The sequence below is a fragment of the Podarcis gaigeae genome, assembly GCF_964106915.1.
Source record: "Podarcis gaigeae genome assembly, chromosome: 4".
Classification (NCBI taxonomy): Eukaryota; Metazoa; Chordata; class Lepidosauria; order Squamata; family Lacertidae; genus Podarcis; species Podarcis gaigeae.
The window spans coordinates 32,981,255-33,002,942 of NC_139677.1; the positions used below are offsets into that span (position 1 = coordinate 32,981,255).

General features: G+C 43.3%; 2 protein-coding genes across 2 annotated transcripts in view; one reads left to right on the top strand and one right to left on the bottom strand.

Annotated features, from left to right (window-relative positions):
- On the top strand, nucleotides 1-18,122 carry RNF149 (ring finger protein 149). Its single transcript, XM_083735631.1, has 8 exons — nucleotides 1-762; nucleotides 6,200-6,450; nucleotides 7,306-7,374; nucleotides 9,427-9,509; nucleotides 10,389-10,485; nucleotides 12,360-12,555; nucleotides 13,154-15,089; nucleotides 16,947-18,122. The coding sequence occupies exons 1-7, from the start codon at nucleotides 303-305 to the stop codon at nucleotides 13,210-13,212; spliced, it is 1,215 nt and encodes a 404-aa protein (XP_083591757.1). The 5' UTR covers nucleotides 1-302; the 3' UTR covers nucleotides 13,213-15,089; nucleotides 16,947-18,122.
- CNOT11 (CCR4-NOT transcription complex subunit 11) overlaps nucleotides 17,619-21,688 on the bottom strand; it is a 13,379-nt gene continuing 9,309 nt past the window's right edge. The window contains 2 exon segments of the mRNA XM_083735602.1: nucleotides 17,619-20,359; nucleotides 21,340-21,436. Coding sequence (XP_083591728.1) covers nucleotides 20,162-20,359; nucleotides 21,340-21,436 — 295 coding nt within the window. The 3' untranslated portion in view covers nucleotides 17,619-20,161.

A 21,688-nucleotide genomic window follows, 5' to 3' on the forward strand; every position in this document is an offset into this window, starting at 1 on the left:
CCCCTGGGGAAGAAAAGGGGCAGGGGGCGGTTCCCAAACGAGCGCGCGCGCCAGGCTGCATTTATGAGGGAAGGAAAGAGGACGGCTTTGCTTGGACGCAGGAAGGAGGCCTGGCCGCCGAGTCCCCGCCTCTTTGCCTTTCTCCTGGCCGGGGCGGGCGGGCGAGCGAGCCGGGCCGCCTCCCAGGGAAGGAAGGAAGGGGCGGGAACGCGGAGGTTGCCGCTTGCGCCGGCGCTGCCGCCTTTCGGTGCAGGCGGGCTGGGCGCTCCATTCGCCAAGCGCGCGCGCGTGTGGGGTTTGCCATGGTGCTGTTGCGCCGCGTGGCGCTGCCTCTGCTGCTGGCGCTGGCGGCGGTGGGGTGCCCGCGGGTGGCCTGGTCCCTGGTGTGGTACACGGCCTGGGTGACCACCATGTACACCGAGCCCGGCACCAACCGCACGGTGCAGGAGAGCACCGAGAGCGGCCGCTACGGCGACGGCTCGCCCAAGGACAACGCGCAAGGCCTGGTGGGCATCCCCCGCGGCGGAGCGGGGAGCGGCCGCCACATGGAAGGCTGCGCGCCGGGGATCGACTACGAGATCCCCAGGCCGCCCGGAGCGCAATTCGCGGGGACGCCTCCGTCGTGGATCGCTCTGGTGGCGCACGGGGGCTGCAGCTTGAAGGACAAAATCGCCAACGCCGTGAGGAAGCGGGCGGCTGCCGTGGTGATCTACAACGAGCCCAGGTTCGGCAACTCCACCCTGACCATGTCCTATAATTACGGTGAGTGATGCTGAAAGGGAAGAAGAGTTTGGGAAGTGGCAACTCGGGTAAGCTTGGAGTGGAGGGACCTTTAGGGTTTGGCGCATCATGTATTCACATCAAAAGGGGGGGACAAGGCTGCAGAAAACTTCCCTGGAAGCAAGTGCCGTATGAATTTAGGGCTGGTGTGGTGTGCCATGTGGCAGGCAGTGCCACAGGCTGTGCACAGGTGGTGGATGCTACTTTTGAGTCCCATGTGAATGCACACACTCCTCTGGCCCAGTCTGCCCAGTTTGTATTGTGCTTGTTTTCAGAGGACATCTTCAAAAAGTTCTCTCCACCACCTGTAGGAATTGTCTGTTTTACTACCTCATTTGTGTAGGCAAGGCCTTAGTTTGGACCAAGCATCCCTCACATCTGGCTGCACATGTGAAGCAGCAGAAGTTGACTTGAGTTAAGAACGAATTAGCCCTGCTGCATCAAACAAAAGGCAGCCCAGCACCTTGGTTTGTGTTCTATCCTTTCTCTTCTATCATTTTCTTTCCTCCAAGAAGCTCAAGGTGCAATGATTGGCCCCCTCCCTTTATTTTGTCTTTATCATTTCCCTGTGAAGTAGGTTTTGGTGTTACAGTGACTGGCCCAAGGTCTACCAGTGAGGTTTAAAGGGTGGGGATGTGGACCTGGTCCTCTCATCATGCTTCTCACAGTGCCACACAGTTGTCAACTGAATGACTCCCAAGAAGTTCACAAATAGGGATGAAGCCTTTGCGGGTTGCTGATCTTAGCAACTGGTTTTCAGTGGCACACTCCTGTGGACGTACTATATCTTTAAAGCACTTTTGAGGCACATCTCCAAAAGAATTCTGGGCACTATAGTTCTTCCTTCATAAAGTTACAATTCCCAGCAAACCTTAATCAACTACAGTGCCCAGAATTCTTTGTGGGAGGAAATGTGCTTCAAATGTGCTTTAAACGCTGTGTACACAGTATTGCCTTTGAATATGGAAGTTCTGTGTAGCCATCGTTTCTTACAGCCATTATTCGACTTATCCACCAATAATTTGTTTAGCATTCTTTTAAAACCACCTAAACGTGAGTGTTCCTGCCATCCTAGCAGTTCAAAAGCACATCAAAGTGCAAGTAGATAAATAGGTACTGCTCTGGCGGGAAGGTAAACGGCGTTTCCATGTGCTGCTCTAGTTTCTCAGAAGCGGCTTAGTCATGCTGGCCACATGACCCGGAAGCTGTACATTGGCTCCCTCAGCCAATATAGTGAGATGAGCACCGCAACCCCCAGAGTCATCCGCGACTGGACCTAATGGTCAGGGGTCCCTTTACCTTTAAACGTGAGTGTAGGCTGTTGCTGCATCTTGTGACAATGAATCCTATAAATTAATTATGCACTGTGTGAAGAAATGCTTCCTTTTATCTGTCCTAGGTCCTAGTTACTGTGCAAGAATAAATATTTATTTCTGTATACTGTGCATAATTTTATTTCCCTCCCACCCCCATTAACTTCTTACCATGGAAATGGAAGCCTAAAAAGCCTCAAACTAGAAAGTACTTTACTACTGAGCTACATAATCAGGAGTGCATACTGTAAACCGCCCTAAGACCTCCGGGTATAGGATGGTATTAAAATAATAATAATAATAATAATAATAATAATAATAATAATAATAATAATAGTGCTTAGCAGAGAACCAAGAGGAGCAACGGAAGCTGTGCAAAAGTTACGCCAGGTTTTAGGGAAGGTAAACTCCTTACTCAGGGATCATTTGCCAAGTCTCTGGAAATAGGAACGGGGCTGAGCTTGTACAGCAGGTTTGTTTGGAGATGTGATTTGGTTTAGCAGGTTTGACACAGAAACAAGAGCAGCTGTGGGGAGGAGCAAGGAAATGAAGATGCTGAATGGGAGGCCTACAAATTTGTATTGTTCCCTTTTATGAAAATGTGATATAAGTCTTTTCAAATACAGTGGTACCTCGGTTTACGAACTTAATCCGTTCCGGAAGTCCGTTCTTAAACCGAAACCGTTCTTAAACCGAGGCGCGTTTTCCCTAATGAGGCCTCCTGCCGCCAGTGCCGTTACACCGTTCAGCTTCCGTTCTTAGACAGAGATAAAGTTTGCAAACCGGGACACTACTTCCGGTTTTGCAGAATTCACAAACCAAATCGTTCTTAAAGCGGACTGTTCTTAAACCGAGGCACCAATGTAGCTGAAAGAGAAAATGGTCAGTGCTTCTGTATAAAACACTGAATAAACTGAAAAGCAAGTTGTTTGGATCTAGTTATTTCAAAACACAGTAGCTTCCTGGATCCACATCCTGTATGCCTGCTACCTGTTTGCAAGTTTCTCTAAATATTTTTTTGGCTTTCTAGCTTGTGCAATTATACAAGAGGTGCAGGAAAGAAGCCTCAGCAGGCAGATACTATGTGCGCTTTTATAGGACACAGCATTCCATCAGCATTCAGAAATAAATGTGCTGTACTCAAAATGACCTGCATAAAGATGCTGAGCATGATTTTATAACTAACATATTTCTTTTTTGCGAGGACAAGTATAAAGCCTCATCTTGGGTGCATTTTGGTGTAATGGAGTGGAAAGCAGCATATGAAGTGATTGCAAGAATCGTTTGGGGAAAACAGCCTCAAGGAGACTGCATATGTATGATTCATCGCAGCAATATTTCAGGTTTCCTAAGTATTTAAAAAACTCTGTGGCTTGTTGAAAGCAAGACATAATGGAGCCAGATTGCATGAGCAGATGGGGGCATCATGTACAATAGAAGCCTGGTAATATACAGGTGCACTTTTGATGCATATTGGGATCAAGGGAGGACACAGGAAAACCAGCTTGGGTGCTGTAATGGTTATATGGGGTTGCTCGTGGGTAAGTTGCCGCCACTCCTGGCTAGCTAGCCTGGTTAAACCTTTCCTGGCTGGACAGCCCTTCACTTCGTGGCTGTTCAGTCGCTAGCAGAATCCGTCAGTGGGCGTTTCTTGAACTTCTTCTAGCAAAGAAGTTCTTTGATGCCAAGTCTATGCCTACTTTCCCTGCGCGGAAGTCTTCTGCGCAGGGTGGGTGTGGGTAGCGGAGGACCTGTGCTCTCCCCGCTGGTCTCCGGCGAAGAGTCCTGGAGTCCCCTCTCCGATTCCCCCATCCGCCCCCCTTTATCCCTGGTGTTACACTGATTTCCTTCCCCAGCCGATGAGTTCCCTCTCTCCCTGTTTGGCCCTTCTCCGGCATCGCTTGGGAGCCCTGCCTCCACTTCTGGCTCCGATGTCAGTTCCCTGACAGGTGCCATTCAGAAAAGAAAGGAAACTACACAGCAATAATAGAATAAAAGCACAACACCCAAAGCCAAGGACAGCAGAGTTAAAACTTTAAATATAAGATCAAACACCAAGAGAAATAAGAAAATGTTTTCGCTTCCAGTCTAAAAGTTACAGGGCAGCATAGCATTCCTAGTAGGGATTTCATAGCCAAGGTGCTTGCCCGGATCTGTATTATTCCCAAGTGAAATTTCGATTGCAGGCTGACATATAACAGGGCTTTCAAATATTTTCTGCTACGGGCAGATCTCCATGGGAGGAGGTGGTCCTTCAGATTCTGGTAATGTGGCTCTAAGGGACACGGGTGGCACTGTAGTCTAAACATCTGAGCCTCTTGGGCTTGCCAATTGGAAAGTCGGCGGTTCAAATCCCCGTGACAGGGTGAGCTCCCGTTGCTCGGTCCCAGCTCCTGCCAACCAAGCAGTTCGAAATCACGCCAGTGCAAATAGATAAATAGGTACCTCTGCGGCAGGAAGGTAAATGGCATTTCCGTGTGCTCTGTCACTCATCACGGTCCTCCGTGCACCAGTAGCATTTTAGTCATGCTGCCCAAATGACCCGGAAAACTGTCTGTGGACCAATGCCGGCTCCCTCAGCCTGAAAGCGAGATGAGCCCTGCAACCCAATAGTCGCCTTTGACTGGAGTTAACCGTCTAGGGGTCCTTTACCTTTACCAATGTGGCTCTAAGCAGTTTGTGTACTAGTTGCCAGCACTTTGAATTGGACCCAGAAGCAAAACTGGAGTCTATGTCTACACACGGATTGTTTCCCATGACCTTTTTGTGTGGCACCTTTTCTTCTGTCCTGACTTTTGTGGGGTGGGGGAATTGCATGGGGTTGGTTGATGCCTAGCTTGTAGCCCTGAGGCCAGAGTTTCATGCGTAGAGAAGTATGAAGATCTCTTCCCCAAGCCCCAAATGCTACATATATGGAAATTGGAGCTGAGGAAGGTTGATAAATGGAGGAACTGGTTGAGGGAAGCATGGTTGAATCATGAGTGGCCTGTTTCATCTTTGATTGAAAACAAACATGTAGCATCTCTGGATTGCAACATTTGAGCTTCCTGATTGACATCCTGATAACTTAAGAGGCCAAGATACGAAACTGCTTCTTAAAAGTAGGTCACTGGAACTGTTTATATGCACTATATATTTTTCTCGAACGCAGCCCTTCTCTGTGTTGTGAAATTAGTTATTGCAGCTACAATGTCTGCAATCACTTTAGTCAGTGTTGAAGAATTTGCAAAATCAGAATATTGTCGGTTACAAACTTAATGTGGAGGAGGGATGTTTTTCTTATCGGCTTACTTATAGCAAAACAATGCTGTTGATCTTATTCCGCCTCTTCTGGGTTTTAAGCATACATATAGGAAGTACAGTAAAAGTTGAGCCCAAGTGCATGCCATTTAAAGTTTGGGAACAGGTGGGTGGCACGTAAACATAGTTACATTGCAGGTCTATTCACCATCATTCATTGTATTTATATTTTCAAAACGAACCTTAATCTCAAGCTAAATTTATGCATGATATGGCCTCTCATCTTTATGTGTAATCTATCAAGTATGGCAATCTCAATAAGCCAACAATCCAAAACAACAAGGGTTTAGTAGAGAGGAAAACTCAAATATCAAGACACTCTTACGGTCCAAATGTCTCTTGACTGCAGATTTATAAACCATTTCACAACAAGAATTTACCAAAGTGGCATCGAATGAAATAAGATGAAATACAAAATATTACAAACAGAAGAAAGTACCCTCCCCCCGCCAAAAAACAACAACCCCAAATTGGCATGTGGGAATCTTGATAACCCTCAAATAGAAGGAGGACATGTGAGGAGATGAATGGCACAGAATGTATAGAGTGAAAAGATTTCTGGATTCTAAGATTTTACTATAATTTAAGACTTTGTTTTCTCTATTATAAGGGGGAGAGCATGGCAGTTGTAGGACTTGGTCTTTCATCATATCCAACAACATGCTGGGTGGGATCTTGAAGGAAAAACTACAGCAAAATTACTTCTGGTGTACTTAACTTTACATAAGGTTGCCTGGATTTCATACAGAGAATAAAAAAGTTGTGCAAGAGCCCACATGACTCCTGTTTTTCTTTCCCCTCGACAGGTACTGGCAATGCAGTTGTAATTATGGTTGGATATCCCAAAGGCATGGAGATCTTGGAACTGGTGCGAAGAGGGATACCAGTGAGGATGTCTATTGGTGTTGGCAAGCAACACATGCAAGAATATATCAGTGGACAGTCTGTTGTATTTGTATCAATTGCATTTATCACCATGATGATCATATCGTTGGCATGGCTTATATTTTTTTATGTACAGCGCTTCCTCTATAGTGGATCGCATTTTAGAAACCAGGTAATTACATGGGTGATTTTTCTTCTTCAGTTTCTTTAGTGAAAAATGTTTGCTTGTAATTAGGGCTGCGAATCCTGTACTTAGTATAGAGAGAAGCACTGTTGCAATGGTTTTGATCTGAGTCTTACCTTCATGTGCATCTTGCACGTTTACTAATATCCTGTGCTGTGGCGATCACACAGGGTCCCCGGACGTTTGACGGTCTATTGATTCCTGTGCCACCACTGTGATTGCCTCTTCGCTGCCACCAACCCATTTCCCTCGGGTACACACAGAGTCCAGACAGTTGATAACATTAACTAATAATCAAGTTTATTGTTATAAACATGAACAAATTTATGGTTTCAGTTAGTTTTTCTTGTCAGTTTCTTAATCTTAATTCCTTAACTGTCCTATACGTTCCTAACAACTTCAAACTGATTCTCCCAACTGTCTATCTGACTCCACCTAACAGTTCCTCTCACTCTCTCACAACACAACTCGACCAACCCACAGACTTATCCTCTCTCTTCCTTCTCCAACTCCCAACTCTCAGCTCGCAACTGAACCACATGACTCCGACTCTAACTTTGACCTCTCCCCTCGGGTTCCCACTGGCCAATCACTTCACACTCATTTAACCCTTTCCTTATGACCCACCTAGGAGGCAAATGCCACATGTGCACATTCCCATTTCATGTGTTAACACTTGGCCAACATAGGAAACAGGATTGCTTTTGTGCCTTTCAGTTAAAGGGAACTCTTAGATCTTGGATAAGTGGAGTTGTTAGATTACTCAGCGTCTCAGGTGGTATCTCATATAATCTCATTTAAATATGCACTACTGATTGAATTGGTTGTGTTGTTGTTTTTTAGGGCCATAGAGAAGAAACCATAAAAGCAATTGGCCAGCTTCCACTGCATATTGTAAAGCATGAAGATAAGGTAATGTCAATCAGACGTCTTCCATTAGCACAGTTTCTTTAAAATGAAATGAAAGATAGCTTGGTCAGAAGAGTATGAGACTCCTATTTTTAGGGTCATGGGTCTGAGCCCCACATTGGCCAGAATATTCCTGCTTTACAGTGATTGAACTAAATTGGGCTTAGGGCCCTCGTATTTACAGGACCGCCTCTCCTGGTATGCCCCGCAGAGGACCCTAAGGTCCATGAATAACCATAGTTTAGAGGTCCTGGGCCCTAAGGAAGTTAGGTTATCCTCCACCAGGGCCAGGGCCTTCTCAGTGATGGCTCCGACCTGGTGGAATGCTCTGTCCCATGAGACCAGGGCCCTGCAGGATTTAACTTCCTTCCGTAGGGCCTGTAGGACAGAGCTATTCCGCCTGGCTTTCAATTTGAACTTAGCCTGATCTTTTCTTCCCCTTCCTTCCCTCCCCCTCCCCTTTTTATGAAGATTACCCGCTCTGGGATCCCACAGCTAATTCTCCCCTGGTCTCCTCGCTGGCCCAAATAGGACTAATTTAGACAGCTATCCCTGGTGATCATCTAATGTTTATTGGATGGATTTCCCCCCTAAATTAATTTTTGCATTCTGAATTTATTGTTATTCGCGTTTTATACTGTATTTTATGCTGTTTTTTTGTTGCATCAATTAAGTGTTTTAATTTGGTATTAGCTGCCCTGACCCCGGTTTTCTGAACCGGGAAGGGCGGGTATAAATAAAAAATTATTATTATTATTTATTATATTAAATGACCCTCACGGTCCCTTCCAACGCCTCAATTGTGTGATTCTGCGAACTTCCTTTGCCTGGTTACATACACGGGTAGGTGTATGTAGAATCTCGTTGGTTGCTCCATACACCCAAGGGAACCATCAATAGCAGCTTGTGATGACACATTGTAAGCTGCTTCTGAAACCAATGAGCTTTTTTAAAAAAAAGTCTGTGATATGGCAAAAACAGAACAATAATAATAGAACAAGCATTCCAGAATGCAAACCCAAGGTCTTAGGCATGCCAAAAGTATCTTTAAAAAACAAAACAAACAAAAAACAAAACCATGCTGTTTCTGAGAAAGGGAGTCTCATGTTCTTGTTTGCTCTAAAACCCTAGGTCATGAGTCTATAATTTGTTCAGTGCACCACATAATTGTACAAGAAGACACACAAGTACAAAATTGTACATAATTGTTCTTAGTTATGGGAACTGCTCTGAATTTCTGGCACTAACACAGTAATATAATAATATCAGTTGGACTTTGCAATAATTTGTGAAGATGATCTAACTGATACCAAATGCTAATATGACTGAGCCACGCCTGGATACTTACAGCAGAGTGTTCATAATTGCTCAAACAGAGTGAATAGGTTTCTCTGGGCAGAGCCAAAAGCAGCAAAAGTCTTGCTGTTGCTATTTGGCCGAGTTAAACCATTTTATAGCTATGTATTTTAGCATCAGGTGTCCTGATCATCATGTGAACCATATATGAGTGGCTTAAGAGATTGCATAAAATAATGCCAAGCAACATATATTGCTTGTGGCTGAACTTTATAGTCCAGTGTCCTGAATAATTTGGTTTACTTGATTTCTGCTCCTGACTTAGAAACTACAAATATTCTAACAAGTCTCACTCTATTTGAGTATCAATGGGAATTTCAGGGAAGAATTGTATGGAATACCTCATGTAGCTTGCTGTATTTTTCACTTGGCTTGAAATTGATCAGCTCACTCCAGCCAATTTTTGTAATCTGTTATGGTATGTCAACATTTAGAATTTGAGTTGGCCGCTTTGCAGATGCAAAGATATTTGCTGTATGTTCTTAACATGGTATTTCAGATTACGTTAGTCTTTTTGTATCATTTGTGTGCTCTGTAACGTTGCATTTCTTTAGAATTTCTTGTTCTGGTATCTGAATTGCTTCCCTGCTTATTTTCAAAGAAATGGCTGCAGAAGACTTGGATACTTATAGTACCTTTATTTTACAAAGTTGTGCAAGGCTTAACTTCAACATTAACTATACTTTTGTTCTTCTAAAGGGCTTGAATGTTGATGCTGAAAATTGTGCTGTATGCATTGAAAACTACAAACCAAAGGATATTGTTCGAATCCTGCCTTGCAAGTAAGCTTATTAGAATTTGCTTCAGTGGGGTATCGTTACTTAGGAACTATTTAACAAAACTCATTAAAAAAAAAAATCGAGTCCCCAGTATTTTTAAGATTGGAGAAAGATAAGTGCACAGTAGCTTTTTGATTTATTTTTCATTCAAGCCTATAAACTCGCAGGTGATGCATTCTTGTTTTTACAATGCTGGTGATAGGGAGGCGTTCATTCAGTTCTTCCAACTTATGTGCCCTAAAAAACAGGGATGAGGAACTTGTGGTTGCTGGACAGCGTTTCCTGAAAAGTTGTCCAGGGTGGGTTCCATGAAGTGGGTGCCACCACTTTGAAATGTCCTGTTACGAGTAGATTGTCAAAACCAACCTCAGGGACATGTGCTGGCAGCAGAAGGGCCTTTCCCAGTTCAGGGACTGAATAGGGCACTATGGGAGATCGCAGCTTCTCAAATTACCAGGTCCTAAGTTTTTTAGGGATATCAATATCTATCTTGGCTTGCTAGCAAATTAGCAGCCAGACCAGATCCTTCAAAGGGGGGCATTATATGCTGGTGATACGGGGCCTCATTCAGCTGCCAAGCCACAGCATTCTGTGCTAGCTGAAATTTCCAGACCACCCCCCAGGCGCAACCCCATACAGTCTTTCAGTGGTCCGTGTGCCACTATTAACTACAGATTTAATTTCTGTGGGAGTTTGAATTGCATAGTTACCCTGGATCTTGTCAAGGTGGGGATTGTTTTCGGCCTGCTCAGCAAACGCTGTAATGCTGCCTTATCGAAGTTTTGCTTTAGATAAGCTTTTTGTTCCTTTAATTTTGCCAAATTTCATTGCATGAAAGAACAGCCCTTATATTTGATTTCAAAAACTACGATGTCTCTTCAGGCACGTCTTTCACAGGCATTGCCTCGATCCCTGGCTGCTGGAACACAGAACGTGTCCAATGTGCAAACTAGATGTCATCAAAGCGCTCGGATATTGGGTAGGTTGGAAATGTGTAACTAAATCTGTGATAAGGCTCTAGGCATCCTGTTTGGGGCCAGGTAATACCTGCGCCAGCCAAGCATCCAGCCAGCCACGGCATATTACTTTTTGCAGGGAGGAGCCCAAGCTGGTTTTATCTAGAGAAGGTGCCTGTTGTTATGGTCAATTCAATTCTGCATAATCAGAAGCCGGAAATCTGTCTCGTTGAACTTCACCAGTGAAAACTTGGTACATGTTGACGAAACAATCTGGCAAGAGCAACCAAACCAAGATCCAAACTCAATACTGCTGACTGCAAAGTACCAGCTTGCCCCTCTCACCCCCCACCCCCATCATATGTTCTCCTTGTGTAGGACCAAATCTTTTTAGAAAGGCTCAGGCTCCTCCTTGTCCCAGCGGCTCATTTCCTAAATCACTGTAGTTGGGCAGACATTCAGCTCCTCAGTGAGAAGACTCATTGAGTTAGGTCTGCTGCGCTACAATCTCTTCCAGCCATTCAGGATGTGAGCCTGAACCAATACGTTCCCGAGCACAATTCAAAGTGTTGGTGCTGACCTTTAAAGCCCTAAGCGGTCTCGGTCCAGTATATCTGAAGGAGTGTCTCCACCCCCATCGTTCTACCTGGACACTGAGGTCCAGCGCCGAGAGCCTTCTGGCAGTTCCCTCACTGCGAGAAGCCAAGTTACAGGGAACCAGGCAGAGGGCCTTCTCGGTAGTGGCATCCCCTTCTGGAATACCCTCCCACCAGATGTCAAAGAGAACAACTACCAGACTTTTAGAAGACATCTGAAGGCAGCCCTGTTTAGGGAAGCTTTTAATGTTTGATGTATTGTGGTATTTTAATATTTCTTTGGAAGCCGCCCAGAGTGGCTGGGGAAGTCCATCCAGATGGGTGGGGTATAAATATTATTATTATTATTATTATTATTATTATTATTATTATAGCAGAATCCATGTTTGGTCTGAAAAGGTCTTCATGCTCAGTCCATAGCATCTCATTTAGCATGGCTGGGGAAGCTTTTTTCTCCGATTGACAACCCTGGGAAGTTTCACCAGTCTGGATATCTGAGATGGATTGTGTGTGTTGTGATTGCTGAGCTACCACAGGCAGTTGTCTAAAAGCAGCTTGGCTCGGCTCAGTTGCTAATTTCATCTATGTCCCCTGAAAACGGATGTGCTTCTATAAATGAGTGGCTGCCACTGTTGAGATATGTATATAGCTGCCCCTGGTGGTGCATTTATTTGGCAAAGCAGTTTTGCTGATTTAGAATTAAGTGTGGGGGAGCTCATAGCTGCAGTGTGCCAACATGTGGGCTTGGGAAAGCAGTTTGACCTCACCCCCCAAAGGCACATGCCCTGATTTTCTCCCGGAACAGGCAAATACCAACCAAAATACATGTGTTCTCCCCCATCCTGCCTTCTGGCTATGTTACAGTGTGAAAGGAGTTAGGAAATTGGCTTATAAGTTTTGGTTTTAAAAAGAGTGTGTGTGTGTGTGTGTGTGTGTGTGTTCCTGGTACATTAGCTTGATCTTTTTTCCCTTCTCCCCCACCCCTTTTCAATAACAGTCTTGCTCAGGGGTCAGCAAATCTTTTCAGCAGGGGGCCGGTCCACTGTCCCTCAGACCTTGTGGGGGGCCAGACTATATGGGGAGGGGGGGGGAATGAACGAATTCCTATGCCCCACAAATAACCCAGAGATGCATTTTAGATAAAAGCACACATTCTACTCATGTAAAAACACCCTGATTCCCAGACCGTCCGCAGGCCGGATTTAGAAGGCGATTGGGCCAGATCCGGCCCCCAGGCCTTAGTTTTCCTACCCATGGTCTTGCTGGTTAACACTTCTCCCCGCCCCCCTTCAACTTCAAAGGGAGGGCCTGCAGATGAACAAGAAGTTGCCATGCCTGAATCAACAAGTGGCAGCATATTGGCCGAGAGCTGGAGTATTGCTGTGCCAGAAGAGAACAGAAATGAAACAAGTGACTTATCAGCATCTTCTGCTAACGGATCTGCATCAAGTAGTAACGGTTTAAAAGAGGATGCAGGTGAAAGAACAGCCTTACTTGGTATGTAACCTTATGTCATGTTTCTTTTTTGTAGGAACTGATATCCTAGAAACCAGATGTCAGATTCAGCATCTGAGTTGAACTGTGGATATACTTAAAAACCTTGATTATCTCACTCAGCTGGGCAGATCAAAGGAGGTTCCCATGCTGTTTTTTGTAGATCAGAGCACTAATCCCAAACTCTTTTGCATACTTTATGAAGGTCTTTGCTGTGGTCATTCTGCAGGAAGAGCATAACACAATTGTAAACATGGATCAACAGAAATGATACTAAAGGGGGGATATATGTTTCACTCTTTGAGGATAGAAACTCAAGCTGAACTTAGATGAGGAGAGGCTGACTTGAAAGAACAATATTTTCTTCTAGGAAACTGCCCATAACCCTGAATAGTGTTTGTTTGTTGTTATGATAAATGTTTTGGGAATTCAAAATTCATTTGCCTTCAAGGCTAAACCATGATGCTTTTGTTAATGCAAATTGTTTTTAGCTTAGATGACTTGGTTCCCAATTAAATGATGCACTTTAGGCATGTGTTATAATTTCTATACTATAGACAGTGGAACTCAAAGAGTATTAAACATGTTATGTATTTTCTAGAAACGGATGGCAGACATATTCGACTTGAAGAACACCTGTCTAATGGAAACACTGTATGAAAGCTTGACAGTTTGAACTGGGAGCAAAATGTCTATTTTGTTTTGTTTAAATGCTGTGGACTTGTGTCTAGCTTAAATGTGTTACTTTTCTAATTCACGTTTCAAAAGGGCTAATAACTAGAGGCTTTGCTTTGTAAGAAGAGTAATACCTGATACATAATGCAATAACTCTAGTATGAGTTCCTTCTTTTGACCAAAAATGAGAGTTGAGAAATGAGACAAATTTATGAGCTTGGGAGGCTTGGTGAGAACCGGAAGGGAAAATATCTGTTGCTACTTAGAAAACTCGCCTATTTTTTAAAAGCTCATTTGGCACTTGTTGAGATTGCTGCTCTTTTTCCATGGAGATTTCCCTTTGCAACTTCTTTTGTAAGAAACAGTTTCCCTTTCTTCGCTTGGTTTCCTTGCCCCTTGGTTTGTAGGGACACAAATCGAGTTAAGGAAGGAAGCTCCCAAGTGAAAACTCCCCCTGGAAAAAGAGTAAAAAGTTCAGAAATAATCTCTGTGCTAGAACAGCTATTACAAGATCAATACTAGGAGTACAAATTGCACAGGTTAACAGATAAATGTGGGTGATTTATGATAAATGTACATATAGCACATATGCAACACTGAGGTTTACTTTTTTAAAATTGTGTTTTGAGTGCATAATATGGACTTGCAAAGTATTCCAATAGTTTTGAGAATTTCTGCCACGTGCTTGCCGAAAAACCTGATGACTTTTTCATTTGCCTGTTAGGTCAATAACTTTAAGGTGTGCCACACAGTTATTGTAGCTGGCAGGCAATCTATTAGTGCCTCGGGCAACGCAAACGAGCTACCTTTGACTGTGAAACACAGTGGTGCAGCAGTTGTTCATGTTGCACATGGAGAGTAATTTAACTTAAACTCTTCTCCACTCTTTCCCTTCACTGTTGTTTTTTTGTATGCTGTTTTTGGATTTTTCTCTACCTTAATTCATTCCTGAGATGTTCGTAAAGATATTGTTTCTGTTATGCAAAGGATTGTTAGATGCTTCCAAGTAGAGGTTTGCACAATATAGTTACTGGGTTTTTTACTGTGCTAGATTAGCAGTATTGTGCCTTAGAGTAGTTGAAAAGCACTAAGCCTGAAGTGTATAAAATAGATACCACTGCACTGTTTAATTTTTACCTCTGCTTCAGGTAAATCTATATACAATAAGCTCTAGAGGAAAATGGTGAATTGTGTATTTATAGTTCTCTTAAGCGTTGGATGAACATTTTAGAATTCTAATAGTTATAAATGAATGTACGGAATCATACCGCCAAGTCTGTAAGAAACGTTTTGCACCGTGTTTAAACTTAGATATTTGGTAAGGTGCTTTTTTTAATGTCAGAGAAAATATGCAACCTAGTACTTAAATTGGATCAGTATTTAATTTCAGTATTTTCAAGTTTGGGGAAGAGGAATTCAAACATGGGTGGGGGCAGATGCAGGAAGAAACAGGGCGAAAATTCTGATAGAAATCCTACCAAAATATTCCGGGGACCTCGCCACCTTCTCTGATGAGAGTAACCCAGCCACATGTCATGAATTAAAATTGACCTCTGCAAGACCTGCCTGCATCTTACAGCCAGCACTTAATGGAGTGGACCATGCCATGACTACTCCCTGCGTCTTCAAACAATATGGATGCTGCTTTCAAAAAGGAACTGCCTTTGAACTATTCAGTCACTCATCTTTCCCTACATCCTTAGCACAAAGCGGAAGTGTTACTTGGTTAGTTGTTTTCAGCACATCACAACTCCGGCTTAGCATCACGGAAAAAGCGGGACGTCGTTTTTTGTGTGCCTTGAAAGTCTCCAGATCCTTCCTAACATTTGCAATGTAGCACCTGCCTCGGAGAAAGCAGTATGGTGAGTACCAACTACATTTCCCCCCTGTAAAAAGAGTTGGGTTTATGATTGCGTTTCTTCCTGGGTTTATTTCTTAAAGGCCAATAACAGTCATATTAAAACTTAACGGAGCATGTGAACCAGAATTTTGGACTATGGAGTCCACATCTAGCTGTTAGGCACTAAATGTGCTTTACCTGTCCCTCTCTGAATATAGCATCTTGCAAACTTGGCTGTAGGTAGATGTATAGAAACATGCAGGTGGTGTCTGGTGGGAAGGGAAGAGTTTCCCATGGCAACAGGGTATGATTGCTGCGTTATGTGCAATTTAGTTCCTATCCTAGAGCTGTTCTGTAAGCTTTTTTTGCTCTCCATGCCTTTATCCATCCTCAATATTGGAAGGAAGGAAATATTCCCAAAGCCCAATATTGGAGGGAAGGAAACAGGCATCTTGGAAGCAGACTCAGTTATGCAAATTATATAGGTAAATTATCTAAAGTAAATTATAAGTAAGCAAATTATATAATCTGAACACGGCATCTGACCTTGGACAATTAGAATTGTTTGTTTTTTCTGAGATGGGCTGCTAATCGTTCGATTTCTGTATGGCTTTGTGCACTGCTGAGGAGTGATGACAAAAAAGGCCGAATTGCAGTGCCTGCTAACAGTTTTCTCTCTAAAAGGCACGATGACAAAACCTCCTGAAGCGACCTTTTCGTCTGACCTCAGTAACGTCACACAAAGTAAAATGGCAGAGCTATGTGAACCTTAAAATTAGACCATCTCTTGCCTGCAAATGGTCAGTATTGCCTAAGTACGGATAGATGCTGCATTCAAATATATCTGCAGCTGACCTTGTGCTTCTGCATTCCCTCCTTCCCTTTCGCTAAATGGGAGAGGTCTGAAGTCAGCAAGCCAACAATGAAACTTGGTTTGGGGGTTTTAGTTTGGGGAAACCCAATAATGGAAACTTACAAATCTTCCCTCCTTGCATGTGGGATGGTGCCATTATGTTTGAGCAGTATCTTTAGGCCCACAACTGATTCAAGCCCAAGGATTAGCCTGCCTTGACTAATGTTCCAAAATACCCCTGCCTAGGCACTGATTGTAGGCATCTCTTCCTAGAGCAATTCCTTAATTGTCGCTGGCCATATACTACTTTAAGACAATGGTGGGGGGACCCTGTGGCCTTCCAAAAGGTGCTGGATTCCAACTCCCATCAGTCGCCGCTTGCATGGCAGATGGCCAGAGGTTAGAACAGTGGACTTAGCTGTGTTAAATTCCTTTCTTGCAGTGTATTGGTGGTTGGGCAGGGGGACATCCTTGAATAGGATGGGCTTCCAACTTGCTCCTATAGACCAGGCTATGCAAACCAGGCTTGCAGCTGCCATCTTGTGTGAGAGTCAGAAGCAAGCAGGGCCTGAATGCCGTTGATTCCCAGCAAAAAGGGCGTTCAGAGGCATCCTATCTCCGTTGGTGGAGGCAGAGCGTAGCCTTTGTGGCCTGTAGCCATTGATAGCATTTTTGGGAGTTGTAGTCATGGAGCATTTTGATGGGCAACAGGTTTCCCTGTCCCCTTCTTCAGGTACCGAGTTGAAAAACCTTGTAGCTTGTTCTGTGAATGGAAGAGGTCTGTGATCTAACAGAGGTTCCTACCTGCAGAAGTTGAGGAAGTGATTTCCCCCTCTTTCTTGCAAAATTTTCAGGGAGCTGTGTGGGGGACAGTGAAAATCACTTATTCTCCTTTCTGTGTGTTGAGCACAGCTCCCTGGATCATCGTTCAACCCTGACTGTGGACAAACTATGGGCTTGAAAAATTGTTCCTGCTAACTTGTGGTATGGAAATTGTTTCGACAACTCTTTTCTTTTCTCATCTAGGTGTCCCGTCCCCCCCGACAAACTCTTCTGGAACTTGCCCACACGGACTCGGCGCTGACTTACTGCTGCTACATTCTTACTTTTTATCTGTGAGACATCCCTTCTTTCAACTATTTTAAGGCAGAAAGATTCCATGTGTGGTCTGAAAAAGATTGACTTGCCTGCAGGTGTTGTCTCATATGACAGACATGGACATTTTGTATATAGGGCACTGGGTTTAATTTAAAATGTGTGTGTGAAAATGCACCTTAAAAAAAGGCTTGAAGTACAGTAGTAGGTAAATTGCCTTAAACCAAAATAAGCCAGTTGTCAATAACGAAAGCTGACTTTGCTCCTTTTGAATGTCCAGTTTTTTAAGACAGTTGGCAGCAAAGCAAACTAAAAGTGTTTCTGACTGGCCCTGTTTCAAGTGGGCCTTTCTGCTATAGTGGTGTCCTGTCAGCTGAAAAGGCCTCTGTGTCCATTTATTGGAGCGTAGTTTAATATTATTCCTGAACAGAAAGCTACTGATAACAGTTTGACTTGTTGCTGTACAAAACTGAGGTTATTGAGGGTTTTGTGCTTGAGCCTGGTTTTAATTTTACAAGGCAGTTTCTGTGGCTCAAGTTTCATGTATAAAACAATCTCTACACGCTCTTAAAAGCAAAATTCAAGTTTACTGTTTTTTAAAAAAAGCAAGCTGCCTACATCGTCTCTGCACCAACGGTGTAACTGTTTAGAATACTTCTAGTGTAGAAGCTGTTACAGACTAAAATTGAACATGGCACCCTTCGTTATCAAAAATCTTGCCAGGGTACAATGTGCTTAATCGTTTTTTGAGCTGAACGTTCTAGCGGTGGGGTGAGGGGCACATTGAAGTTTTTGCTTGTGCTGAAATAAAAATAGTAGTTCCTTCAGCAGGACAACTCAGTGAAGGAGCCAGCCTCCTTTATCTTGTCTACTGCTACCTGGTAAGCATTCAGTCCTCCTTGAAATTTCCAGCGAATAACTGGTTATCATTGTTTATTACCTCTACCACCCTAGTCAACTTTTTTGTTTTTTGTTTGTTCATGTCTTTTAAGATTGTATGCCTGAGGGCAGGGACTGTCTTCATCGATCTTTAAGCTTTGTGAGGAGCCGTTTTTGGCTAAACAGCAGGATAAAACATTCTATAAATAAATAAAAATGTGGAAAGTACTTAGCTCATTCTGTATTTCTATCATTAGCCTGTTCCCCTTCCTGATTTTTAAGCTTGCATCTAAAAGCCACTTGTAGATCAACATTTGCCTGGTAAGTGAAATTATGAGAATTATCCCAAACATAGATGTTCAGCATCCTCACTTCTAAATCCTTCCCTTAGCATAATTTCAGCTATTAAGTGTTGCAACTGGATTTTTCTAGATGAGACTGCTCAAGTTTTCCCTATGGTCAGGAAAAATGAACTAGAATGGTAAAGCAGACATAGGAATCCTCTGGCTCATGAATCAAACTAGGCCCCATTTTACCTAAAAGGCTTTTCCCCAAGCTGTGCCTACCTGACACCAGGTGTTGAGATAGGTAATGGTGCTGCTGCAAAGGAACACATTGAATCCTTTAAATGTGCTCTGATTTTGTCCTGGGCCAAGGGGCTTGCATGCTATTATACCTTTAAATTTGACACCCAATGTAAGCCTTGCTGGGATTAGTTAAGAGGTTGAGCTGCCAATGCAAATGTGGACTTTGAAGTTGGAAAACTCCTTTCCTTGGGGATCTTGAGTTCAAACTCAAATTTGACATCAGGCAGGTGACAGGTGGGGCCCCTTGCCCATCTCTCAAGGCAGTCCATGGATACTTGTGGGAGTTGAGGGTCTGCTGCAAGCCATCAGTTCAGACACTGGACGCAACTGTAAAGTCAACTTCTGAATGCTTGTAATGTGACTTTTATTTATTAAGGTGAAGGTAATGGGACTTTTCACTTCATTGTGCTTTGGAAATGTTTACTTCTATAGATTTAAGGAGAACAAGGTACCTGGCTCAGTGGGGCACTTTGTTGCCTTGGTGGGGCTACAACGAAAGTAGCTCTCATGCCCTATTTGAATTTCCATATCCTCTACCCAATTGCAAAGGGAAATTTTACACGCTCTCTGCAAAGGGTACCTTTGGACTCAAGGGCTGGGCTGAAACCATTAGAAAAAGAACTTAGGCTTTGGACCCCCACCAAATAGACCATTAGTTCACCCAGCCCACTGTTTGTCTGCTGTCTAGAAGTAGCTCTGAATCTGCTGAGCAAGGTCATTCTTGATGGAATGTAGATGGAATATAGGACCTTTTGAATTCAAAGCGTTTACAGAGCTACATTTCTCCCCCTCTGCAGAATCCTCTGAGTTGAGCCCTTTTTAACTCTAAAATGAGCTGAACAGAAATAATTTGGAAGGGTTTCTGTGTAATGCAGTTGAGGAACCTTTAACCTTCAGGTTTTTTCAGGCACGGGGTGCTGCAGCCTATGGAAACTGTTGGAGCAGTAAGTCATGGGGGAAAGCGGGTCCTTGATAGCAGCCAGTTAGGGAGTGGCCTACCTCAGATATTGTTCTTGGGAAGATGAAGTTATCAGCATCCCAAAAATATTCCTCACCATTGCTTCTTAGGTAAAAATCTGCAGCTTTTTCAACTTGGTTCGGCCTTGTAAGACAAACAATACCCTTCACTTGTGTTGCGATAGGTTTGATTATTGTTCTTTAATTCCGATAAGCAAGTAAATTAAGATGCTAACACAACACTTGCTTACTGGAATCGAGTATCTTAGCAGTCAGAGCAATACAGTACTTATTATCTCACATGGCTGGTCTGCTATGGAGCAGTGGAATTTTTAAGAAGGTCCATGGAGGCTAGTGACATCTTTTGCACCTCTTCTCTGTTCAGAATCTTGGCGTCCAATCAAAGAGGCATCTCTGAGGAGTGCTCAATGCTGAGGCCAAGTAAGGAGAGCAAACAGTCTCCTGCATTGTGAGTTTGTGACAGATCACTGAAGCCTTTCATGGGTACCTGCATTAGGGAGCTCTCCAATGAACACTTCAGGCCACACTAATAGTAGGTTAGGTTCAATATCATCGACTCATCAACATCATTCAAACTTCTCCAGCAAGAAAAAGCAATATTTAATACAGCACAAATAGCATCTTAATTGCAAGCAAATAGTGAACTATACAAAAATCATACAGAATCCTAATCCGATATAAAGCATTCTTCCAAATGAAGTATTATTTTGAAGTCTTCGTCTCTGAAGGATTTTCACCAGTGTCAAGTGTCTTCAGCAATCGAAAAAGGCCAGCTGCTTCTCTTATCCGGCTGAATTCAATACAAAAGGCTTGCACTTCTATAAATAAGTCCTGTACATTAATTATTTTGTTCCGAATCAAGGATTGTAGAAAGACGCACACAAGTCGTACTAGCCGGTTCTGAAACATAGACGACACATGGGTTATATCTAATGTTAGTAGGCTCACTGAAATTACAGTGGTATCTCTGGTTGCGAATGGGATCCATTCTGGAGGCCCGTTTGCAACATGAATAGAACGCAACCCGCAGCAGCGTGTCTGCGCACAAGCAGGCCCCGATTCGCTGCTTCTGCACATGACGTCATTTTGCACACATGTGCGAGCGGCGAAACCCAGAAGTAACCCGTTCTGGTACTTCCAGGTTGCCATAGGACGCAACCTGAAAATGTATCATGAAGCAAACGTAACATGTGGTATGACTGTAATGGAGACGACAAACTTGTGCTAACACTATATATTGACTGTTGACCCAACAAAGCAGCAACTCACAAAGTAGCTTCAGGGAAATAAAATCTCTTTTAAGAAGATCAAAACTGTTCATTTTATAAGCTAGTTAAAATTTACAGCCCTCACTTTTTAAATTCTGCAATAAGTAGCCTGTTTAAAAATCCCCCAGCCCAGGTGTCAATTTCAATCATCCAATGGTTTTCTTATTACTAAAAGCCACAATTCAGAAACACAGATTGAATTAGAGTATTTCATTTTAATTGCATGGAAAATAACCCTAAAAAATAGATTGTGCTTTCCTTCTCCTCCTCTTCTTTTGCGTCCTTTTATATACCTTTAAGTGTGGGGGACCTTTTGACCTTCCAGGTGTTGCTCATCCTTGGACCCTGGCCAAGATGGCTGGAGACGATGCAAACGAGTCCAGCAATATCTGGAAGGCCATAGATTAGCCACCCCTACTTTAAAAGTATGGAATAGTAAGAACAGTAAGACACCAAAATACTGTGCTCCATGAGCAAGGCAAATATTTCAAATTCCCAGGTACAAATTATGTACAGGGTTTCATAAGGATATTCATCCCCCGCTCCAAGCCTGGGTGAACCAGTCCCGGGATTTCAATAGTTTCTCATTTTGAAATGCTTCCAAAAACCTACCTGCATATACTTGTCCTTAATTTGCTCACAAGTAGAAATACAGTTGGAGATATAAAGGTGAATAAATTCTGGAGGAAGATCAACTGCTGTGGTAAGACTGTTGGAAACGGAAAATAGTTGATTAACTATGAGTAGATCACCCATCAATTCTATGCTGGGGGGTAGGAATTGATCCCATACCTCCTTAGCAACTACAATTTAGTTACAATGAATTTTTGCAAATGTTCACACAGCCTCCTACATTTATGGTGTGATATTAACATGAGGAGTGTGAAAAGGAAATATACAACTGCAGGTGTGAAAAGATCAGAAAGAGAATTTATTCTTTCAAAATGTAGGGCTGATGCTT

Bases quoted from the DNA above. Each gene is read 5' to 3' on its own strand.
- RNF149 (XM_083735631.1), top strand. From the start codon at position 303: ATGGTGCTGTTGCGCCGCGTGGCGCTGCCTCTGCTGCTGGCGCTGGCG. The intron at 6,451-7,305 runs GTAATTACATGG...GTTGTTTTTTAG, and splicing joins GATCGCATTTTAGAAACCAG to GGCCATAGAGAAGAAACCAT. The intron at 7,375-9,426 runs GTAATGTCAATC...GTTCTTCTAAAG, and splicing joins TTGTAAAGCATGAAGATAAG to GGCTTGAATGTTGATGCTGA.